We start from the raw sequence: 10,372 nt of genomic DNA, 5'->3' as shown, positions 1-10,372 counted from the left end.
TTTGCTCCACTCGTGTCCCCTGCCACGCCTTTGATTGTCAGTCAGTCCCTGTGTTTCCCTCCTTTTACCTGTGTCCACCTCCCCCAGCTGTGTCTCATTCACCTTATTAGTTCCCATATACCAGTGTGTTTCCCTTTCTTCCTCTTCAGTATGTCTGTGATCTTCCCTGATGTCTCCACTATGTTTGCTGCTGTCTTCAGTCTTCACCTGAGTTCTTCCTTGTGATTCTGGTTGGTTTCAGGTTTTTGGGGGTTTTTTTAGAATATTTTTTCTGGCTTTTAGCCTTTAATAGATAGGACAGCTGAAGCGTGAAGGGGGAGAGGGAGGGGATGACATGCAGCAAAGGGCCAGGGCCAGAAGTGAAACAGTTTATTTTTTTGTTCATGTTTCATGTGTACTTTGTGTTTTGGTTACCTGCTTGTTTTTTTTTTCTTGTTTTTTTGGGGCATTTTTGCCCCATACATAGATAATATCTTTAACTAAGCTTAATGTTTAAATCTCAATAATCCAAACAATCGTGACGTAATAAAAAAATCTCCTTGTATGTTCTATTGGGTCCACATTATGAATAATTCTCACTGGGTTTTTTTTTGTATTAGAAACTATGGCTTTGTGTTGCTCATGTATGTGTTGTCTCACACTTCCACACAGTAACTGAGATGCTGAGATTCATTAGCATCAACTGTATGAAAAACATTATTGCGGCACCTTTATGTAAATAAGACTTTTGGGATATGTTTGGTGACTCCTACAACATTTCCTGCTGCAGCATTACTTAACCCAGAAGATGCAATATTATTTTCTTCTGATCAGTTAACATGTATTGAAGAGGTGTTTAAGAAATAAAGCATAGAGCTGATGGGCAGTAGAAAGTATAGCAGCCAGTCTTTCACTCTGGTCACTCTTCAGCTGTAACAGTCTGCCCTTGTGCTGAATCTCCTAGCAACAGACACCTGTTTACCTACAAAAGCAGAACAACAGAGAGCTGCAGGTAAGGGAAGCTTTCCTTTCTTTTTATGGGATCATTTAAATCTGGTGTACATGTGTGTGTGTGTGTGTGTGTGTGTATATATATATATATATATATATATATAGAGAGAGAGAGAGAGATATAGATATATAGATAATATATAGAGAGAGAGAGAGAGAGATAGAGATAGATATAGATATATAGATAGATATGAATTTTCTCCTCACTCAAACAGCATTTGATAAAGGGAGCTCTTATTGCATTACAGACTCTGTAATCACTTCTTCAGAGAGTTGTGTTGGATTCTGTCAGAGCTAAAAAAAAAACAAAGGAGTTAACATTGATGCGGCTTTTGTTTGTGGTTACAGCACTGTGCACATGCCCTGAGGATTTTTGCCATCCATCACTGTTGTCACTGAGGGTTTCCATTACAGCAGTCACAGATGGCTGAGCAGGGGAGGATAGTCACGCTTAGTGTCGGAGCAACAGGCAGCAGGGGACCACTGACCGGCAACGCAGACAATACTTCTTACAGAGCGTCCTATGGTGAGAGAGTGCACGATGATGAGGGGACACTTTTATTTCACATTAAAGGATGCCTCAGTGTAAACATGAATAACTTTCTTAACTCTTACTGATCAGGAATAAGGTCAGATCCAGGCAGGTTGAGCTTCAACTCTTTTCTCGCACATCCCAGTAAGACTGGCTTCACATCAAACCAGAGACCAGCCATATATTACAAGCCCAGTTTGGACCTCACAGACAACCCTCAGTTTGGGTAAGAGTCAGAGCAGAAGACTGAAACAATTAAAATATGTTTGTGACTTGATTTAAAGGCCCAGCACAGGTGTTTTCACTCACCCTGTCTGACTGGACCTCTAGTGAAGTGGTAGCTGGGTGGAGTTATGCTGGAAATCTTGTGCTATACCAAAATATGATACTCAGATAAACAAGATAAAAGCATAAAGTGAGGATGTCAAATCAGACAAAATAAGTGAAAACACTTGTGTCAGCACACTATGTGTGTGTGGATTGTGTCAGGGGGCCTTAAAGGGCCAGTTCAGCCAAATCGCAACATGTCTCAGTAGGAAAAAGTATATGTGTAAATAAAAAAAGTAACAATGGCTGAGTTCTTTTAGCCCTTTGATGTTTGAATGTTTACTGTGTTCACAAGAAGAGACCATATCGTCGCCTCCGTGTTGTGGTATCCATGACCTCATAGGTGGAAATTTTCTGAGAGCTCAGACTTCACTTCACTTCATTTTTCTCGTGACATGTCACGTACGACACTAGCATAGCATGCTACACAAATTAGCATACTAGACTACGCTCTGTGGGAAAAGGACAACTGTCTCATTGGTGAAAGTCAGGCGTTTGTTTGACACCTCGTTGTGTCCTGCAATGGCACATGACTGGAAAATTACACCTGTTTATCTCAGTGAACCAACTCCCAAAGTTTTGCATAACAATAGTGAATGGAAAAGTGCGGAAATTTTCTTTTTCTGTGTGCCAATTTAAAAAAAAAATTGTTAAAATTTGCGCCATATTTGGATGGAAACCTGACTATCGTCATAGCATACTGGGACACTTGAGTATAACATCGTTAGTGTCATCACCTGCGCTTTTCTTACACTGTTAAGTCAAAGTGTCTTCTGTGAAAAAAGCTTTGTGATATGCCTTTTTTCCACAGCAGACGCTGTGACTTGCCAGTGTGAGTGTTAGTAAAGACACTAATTATGACTTTGTTTTATTCAAATGTTCCAGTGAGAGTGACAGTGAGCCAGCGTGCACAATATCAGGACCTTGGACCTGGAAACATTATTTACACCTGTGCTTTTCATGCAGTGACAAGTCAATATGCTGTGAAAAAGGCTTATAATAGAGGTGATATTTGTTCAGCCTCAGCAGGTGCAACAAAGCTAACAAGAGAGCTCAATGAAATGTTAAAAATCATGCACTGTCTCTACATGCTAACAGCCTGGAGGAGAGCTCTAATCTACTGAAAGGATTAAAATCACCAATTTCAATTGCTATGAGTGTGCAGGGCTTTTAAGATATACATCTAGTGAATAGAGGTTCATCTGCAGTGCTCATTTGATTAAAATATCTCTATTAATTGGATAATGTACAGACTTGGCTGTGAATATTTGATTCTTTCTACCACAGAAAAAGCCCCTATTATATGACACTATTACTGCTTTAAAAAAAATCAACAATAAGCCCTGAAAAGACAACTTTCCTGACCTCCGTTTGAGGCAAAACTCCTGAGAGGGGTGTCTTTAAGGCCCTGCACGCACACAATAAACACTGAGAAATAATAATAATCAAAAATAATTATAGATATTATAACAACAATAGTAATTACAATAATCAATAATAAGGCAAAAACAAACCTACAACTAGAATCCATTAGAAACAACAAAACAAACAAACAAAAATGTGTATTTTGTTATTTGCACTGTAAAAAATCCCAACAACTTAGTTTTTAATTTTAAAAAGTTGGTGTTCCGATTTTAAGTTGACTGAATTTTTAAAGACAAATTGAGGAAGCTTTTGATGATTCAAATTGTCTTCTCAAATTTCATCAATTTGACAATTTATAGCAGTCTAGATCTTTATTAAGTTAAAACAAAACATGTATTTTTACAGTGTGGATGACACTTTCATTTGATTCATTTGATAGCACAGATTCTTCTGTGTTTGTATTTTTGCAAACCAACTTCCTGAACTGATTAAATTGACTGTGATAAATAAAACTTTGTTGTTTATGTCTGCAGACACCTGTTGTCTGACAGCTTCATGTCACAAACTAAACTCCACTACCAGCCTCACATCCACTCTGATTGTTCGGGGTCTATGCCAAACATCATTAACAAACCCAGAGGGAGCGGCTACCATCAGCTGAGGAATCTTCCGAAGACAGTGAGCATGGAGGAAAAGGTAGGATGCGGAAAGAAAACAACATGCTGGAGATGTTGACAAGTGTCAGGTGTGCAGAAATGCTGAGTAATAAATTCCTAATTATCTCTCTTCATAAATATTTCTCCCCAGACGGAATACCAGAGATTGTTTGTGCCACATCGACTCACACCAACAGGTAAAATAATAAAGTTTGTAACTGTAAAGTTTAAAATTATTTTTTATCTTGTTTGCTAAAACTGTCACAGTAAATTGTGAGACAGATAGCTTGAAAATAAAATATGACTTAAAGTTATTTTTTTATGAAGGTTACATATTACAGCTTCAAACACATGACAATTATGAGGAGATGATGTGGGGAAGTGAAAAAACAAATAGTATTTATTTTCCAGGCTGCAATAGTTGCAATGATTAAGAGAATGAGGACTTCACCAGACCAGTTCTATAACTATTTTTACAAACAAACTCAATCAGCAAGGCTGTCCCACTATTCACCAGTCTACCATATACAGGCTTAGATTTTCAGGGCTCCCGCAGTATTTTAAATATGTGCATCTCCCCCCCCCCCAAAAAATATAAATAAATAAATTACTTTTATTTTGATAAGATTAAATAATAAAATATAACTGGTGCATAAAAATTCTCCAGAGGGAAGGAAATCAAGTATTTGATGATCAGGATTTTCATGCTGAGGACCTCCAAACATCCCCTTTGTGTACCCCTGATGCTGAAACTTAACTTACAACCCAGCTACCACAGTATAAAATATCATTTTAATAGATATTTTACTTTATTCCTTTATTATAGCTGCTGCAATATTTTATATTTTGGCTCAGATCAGATTTACTTAAATTATTTTTTTACACATACTTGTGGAGGCACTGTTGAAGGGAGCCTGAGAATTTGTCGATCAATGAAGTGCTTCACTGTCATCGCTGTGTGTTTGACAGTAAAGAACTTGCGATGACCTGATGTGATTTGTTTGTTTGGTGTGTTTATGCTGTTGCATTTCCTCCAGTTTCCCAGCACCATGTGATTGTGGGTCCAAAAGTACAAACTGGATTCACTCAAGAAACAGATCTTCAACTAAACACATTTCAAGATAAAAACTCCCACATGGTAAGTTTTAGCCATTCTTGTAAATTTAATCAAACATGCAATACATAAAAATGTAGGTACACCAGTTATTTCTTATGTGTGGTCCATCTTTCACTTTCAATTTCTTTTTTTGGTCTTGTTCAGGTTGAACTTCTGCAGGCTCCCGGCTCGGTGATGAAAACTGACTTCAAACGACCATCATTTCTGCAGGTTGACCCACAGGACTCAACCGCTCTGACCTTTCTTTTCAAAGGATGCCATTTTTAATAATATTAAAATATAAGGATTCCATATTTTTTAATAATATAGAATCTTCCAGGTTTAACGGCATCTTTCTGTACTTTGTGTTTGAAGTGCACTGAGGCGACAGCGAACCTGTGCAGCAGCCATTTCTCACGAGAATCAGGATACACTCGAGGTGCCACCGCTCCTCTGGCCTGGCCAGTGAGTATTCAGTCAGCTGTATTAGATCTGAATGATATCCCTTTAACTTTGAACATTCCCTCCTCTGCTCCTCTAGTCGTCCCTTCTGCCATCACCTCAGACTAAAAGTACTGCACCAACTGAGAGGACCATTGGAAAAAAGGTTTTATATTTTTCTCTTGTAGTTTTTTCCCAATAATCGTTATTACCTTTGTGTTTGGAGCTGTTATTTCAGTCTGTTGTTGTTTTCTAGGAACCCACAGGGCATCTTCTTAATGCTCCAAACAACCAGGTTTTCCCTAACACACCTTTTGATGGCTCACACTTCACTACACATTATAACAACATGTATGTATGTTTAACACTGTCAGATCACGCTGTGATTATAGGATATCATTCAAGAATCTGTTTGAATGACAAATATCCTCATTATTTTCCAGGTTCTGCCATGATGCTGGTTCTGAAAAGTTGAAATCTGGACACACTTGTTCAGGAATCTTCAGCGCAAAAAGAGACAGCGGCTTCAGTCGTCGAAGTGGACAGGTACACAAATAGGTGACAAACAAGCTGCACACATGAACTATGTTTCATTTGACTCACATGAGCTACTTTTAATTAACAGGTTCACCTCTAGGGGCTAGAGCTTCACACACCTATGTTGGCACCTGCATAATTTAAAATAAAATGTAGGTTTTTCTTGTTAACACTTTACTCTGATTCATTTGTGTTGAGAGAAAAACTGTGGGATGGATGGATTAATGAATGGGCCTAATGGGTGCAGGCCCAGCGGCCTAAAAGTGTCAGACGCTACCCTGGTCTTCACCTGGAAAATATCATATTTACACATACACACTAGTATTTCTAAAAATGACCACAAAGAGATGTAAAGGAACTGCAAAAAGACACAAAATTACCTAACAAGACACAAAATAACAACAATAACAATCTTCAAGAGACACAAAATTGCTACAAAAAGGGGCAAAGCAAATGGCTACAAAGAAACATAAAAAGTATGGAAAATATGCAAAACGATCTTAAAGACACAAAACAGCTACAAAGAGACACACACTTGACTCAGAGACAAAAAAATGGTCCAAAAATTACTTCAGAGAAACTTAAAAAATCTACTAAAGGGGGAAAACAACCACAAAGAGACAGAAAACTACAAAAAACAACAAAATGAATACAAAAAAGGCAAAAATCAACCAACAAAGGACACAAGATGACCCCAAAGAGTCACAAACAACTACAAAGAGACACACAATTGCTTCAGAGGCATAAAATGACCAAAAAAAAAAGAGAAAAAAATCCACACAAAGAGACACAAAACCACAAAAATCACAACTACAAAGAGAAGACCTCAAAATTACCTCAACAAAACACAAACCAACTACAAAAAGACACACCATTGCCTTAGAGACACAAAATGACAAAAAGTCTGTGTCTGGCTCCTCTGTAGGAGATGTGTGTGTGTGTGTGTGGGGGGGGGGGTTACATGTTTGTACCCAGGAGCCCATTGTCTCATTATCCGTCCATGAATATTATATATCCTTATAATCAAATCCTAAGAACCTTCTTCACTCAGCCGTCTGCACTGTGTTTACAATAGTCCTGTCAAAATGCGGCTCATTTTCATCTCTTTGTGAAGTTATTTTTGTGTGAGCTGAAAAGCTGCCAGTCAGACAGTTTTGTGAAATGAAGTGGTGTAAAAAGCCGAAGAGGGAGTGAAGGCGACGATGCATTGTCTTTGACTGCCTCGCTGTCACTGACCTTGAGAGAATGAGAGGAGTGTAAACTAATGAGCAAAATAATTACACTAAGACTCAGAGCATGGCACCGATTCCCATCTACGTCTGCGCTCTGTCAAACTGTTGTACCACCCACAACTGTGGAGCGAACAGCAGAGCACGGAGCGAGGAGGAGGGTCAGGTTTCCAAAAGCATCACATTATGTGTCGTATATTGCAGCTTTATATTCTACACCTACTTTAGGACGACTGTCAGAATCTGCAGTGGTGTTACATTGTCAACACAAGTCAAATAAACATAGGACTGCTGTGTCAAAATAAAAGACACATGAAACCACGCGCTGCCTGTAAAGAACTGCTGGTGTCTGCAAAGCTTAGACAGTACATCATGTTTAATTAGCTGTCGAAACATGTTCTTCCCAAGCAGTTAAATATTCTTTATGTAAGTTTGAGCCATGCTAGCGGCTCTAGTGATAGCAGTGTTGGTCTGAGCACGACTTTGCTTTAGACCATAGACTTTATATAAAGGTGGAGAAGGTGACAGCTCTCCAAAGTGAAGCCAAAACATTTCTATCACCCCCTGGTGGCTGGCTGTTGTAAAGGTCATAAACCATGCTGGCAGATGGGACATGGGTCAAACTAAAAGTAAAACACATTAAGTACATTTTTCCCAAAGATGATTTTTGTTGTTGTGAGGTTGTTCTTATCACCCTGATGATGTCCCAGGGTTAATGTTTCAAACCTATAAAACCTGGATTCTTGTACAGTGTTCCGTTGCCTTTTGCAAGTATTTAAACCTCTGACATAGGATTTCTGCTGCTATGCCTTCTAAATTACCTAAATCTTAGCTAAAAGAGAGAGAGAGAGTGTTTTATAATTATCATAAAATTATCAAAAGACAAGGGAAAGATACTGAGAAAACAATATCTGTAATTAAACAAGAAATAAGATAAATTAGCTCATTTTTCAGGTCAGGTTTGTTTTGCTTTTTCTTGTTACCTTTTTTTAAATTACTAATTTCCAGTAATTTTCTTGCAACTTTTTACACATTTCTTCACAATTTTTGGGTTAAGCTGCTTATCGTCTTCTTTCCACGTTTTTGCAAGGAAAGCAAATTTGTTTCATTTTCAAAGGGTTAAATCTGATATATGATGCAACACAAAAGAGGTGTGACAACATGACTATCAGCTCTGTGTATGTGTTTGCCATTAAAATAGTTGTACTATTAATTTTCTCTGATCAACTTCTGGAATATTTAACTAATTCTTGCAGATTCTTGTTGAGGCAAAAATGTCAAAATGTCAGCTCCTCCAGTATGAGCTTCTGGTGTTTTTTTATGATAATTACTGTAATTTAGTATCTTTGGGTTTATGCCAGACAAAACAAGACATTTGAGAGTGTTACATAAGATCTTTTTTTGCAGTCCTCTGACATTTTATAGACAAAACTGTTACCCCGTTAGTCAAGAAACAGCTGACATTCATGATGAAGATAATAATTAGTTGCAGCTCTACTGAAAAGTTGGCAACAGTTTGGGAATTAATTATTTTGTTGTTGTTTTTTAAAAGTAAAATTACAAATACTGAAAAGTTCCAGTCTCTGAAATGTGAAGATTTGCTGATTTTTGTCCTTTTTATGTAAAAAACAAAACAAAAAGAGCAATAGATGTCAGCTTTGACCTGTTGATCAAAGAAAACAAGCACCTCTGGGAAACTGACACACAATTTTCAGTTTTCTAAAATTTTTATAGATCAATCAATTAAGGCCACATTTAGACGAGAGCAGCCCTACTAAAAACAAAACTCTTTCCTTTGCGTTAGAAAATAAAAAGTGCATACAATAACATTGTGAAAACGATTCTCATGTACATGGATCTGCAAAAACAACCAAAAAGGCTGTAGTATGCATGCCAGGCCAGTAGTTGGTGGTGTAATTTTGTCACACAATAGAAGATCACTGTGTGAATGCGTGACATGTGGCCAGGACGTCACCGTTCTTACATGATCTGCACAATATAATTTTACACAGCGACAGAAGAGGTTATGTTTTCATAAGATTACACCCTGGAACCCATTTTCAAAAGTTTGCATTTTCAGGCCACGCTGTTGTCGTGTGAACGAAAGGCCAAACCGCAACAAAAGTTAAATGTTTCATGCAAGAACTGTTGTCATGTAAATGACCCTTTAAATGATAAAAAAATGTAAAAATCAGAAGATCATGAGATTACAGAATTAATAAATTGGAGCCACAGACAAACATGAGACATTAGAAATTTAAGAAAAGCAGTCATCAGTTTGAGTCTGTTCTCCAAATGTTTTCCTCAGCACAGACACGGGAGTTGAGTACGAGCATAAATATTTTAGCTTTGGGATAAATATTTCACTCTTTCAATGAGACGTGGGAAAAAGATACGTGGAGGGAAAGAGGATTGGATTACATACGAGCCCCGCATTAATAATGAGTGCAGAGATGAGAGGAGAACAAGGGCTGGGCCTGCTTCATGTAAGAGACGGAGGTAGAAAAGGGGCAGTCACCGGCGAACAGGAGTACACAAAGGTCATGACGGACCTGAGAGTCTCTGACCTGCGCACCTCCTGCTTGATATTTTTGTGAGTCCATTTCATGTTTGGAGCCTCCCTATGGACTTACCTTTTATGGTGAGGCACCCCAGCTATTCATCGCTCTGATAATCCAGCTCGTCTCCCTCTCTTTCTTGGCACTGACACCTACAGGGCTGCTTACACAACACTGACACGGGTTGGAGGGGTTGTGTTTAACATGTCATAAATATATCTAAATCCAATACACACATATACATGCGTGGTTTATAACAAAGAGCCGAGCTGAGGTTCACTGGAAGGCACATAAAACAGACATTGACCATGATGAGTGGAAATACTGTGAGTGTCAGTGAAGTAAGCTGGTGCATTCACTGGTTCACAATTAAATATTATATTATATTATTATTATATTATATATAATATTATATTTTCCTGTAAGTGATTGAGACTGACTTCATCAGTTGAGTTAATATTTAATAAAGGAAGACACTCAGAAAACAACCTTAATGTAAAACACCCACCCACCCACCAACACACACACACACACGCATTCCACCTGAGTCCTGCTCTGATTTGGTCATTTTCGGCTGATTGAGATGTCACAGGTGCTTTCAGTTAACAGTGTCTTAATGCCTCAACGCTCACTCAGTTTCA

General features: G+C 38.1%; 1 protein-coding gene across 3 annotated transcripts; it reads left to right on the top strand.

The window, feature by feature from the left end:
* Nucleotides 1-128: 128 nt before the first annotated feature.
* ppp1r32 (protein phosphatase 1, regulatory subunit 32) lies at nucleotides 129-6,116 on the top strand. 3 transcript variants are annotated; one of them, XM_042496732.1, is made up of 13 exons: nucleotides 129-230; nucleotides 944-991; nucleotides 1,339-1,516; nucleotides 1,625-1,748; nucleotides 3,748-3,910; nucleotides 4,022-4,067; nucleotides 4,908-5,008; nucleotides 5,132-5,197; nucleotides 5,342-5,431; nucleotides 5,508-5,573; nucleotides 5,664-5,758; nucleotides 5,851-5,953; nucleotides 6,033-6,116. In XM_042496732.1, exons 3-13 carry the CDS (start codon nucleotides 1,414-1,416, stop codon nucleotides 6,042-6,044), a joined length of 969 nt encoding a protein of 322 aa, XP_042352666.1. In that variant the 5' UTR covers nucleotides 129-230; nucleotides 944-991; nucleotides 1,339-1,413; the 3' UTR covers nucleotides 6,045-6,116. The 3 variants fall into 3 exon arrangements, with proteins under 3 accessions (XP_042352666.1, XP_042352664.1, XP_042352665.1); XM_042496730.1 differs by having other exon boundaries at nucleotides 130-230; nucleotides 1,613-1,748; XM_042496731.1 differs by having other exon boundaries at nucleotides 130-230; nucleotides 910-991; nucleotides 1,613-1,748.
* The last annotated feature ends 4,256 nt before the right edge of the window (nucleotides 6,117-10,372 follow it).

The sequence above is a fragment of the Plectropomus leopardus genome, chromosome 11 (genome assembly GCF_008729295.1).
Source record: "Plectropomus leopardus isolate mb chromosome 11, YSFRI_Pleo_2.0, whole genome shotgun sequence".
In the NCBI taxonomy this organism is placed as follows: Eukaryota; Metazoa; Chordata; class Actinopteri; order Perciformes; family Serranidae; genus Plectropomus; species Plectropomus leopardus.
Note: the sequence above shows the minus strand (reverse complement) of the source record. Positions and strands in the feature narration are given on the sequence as shown.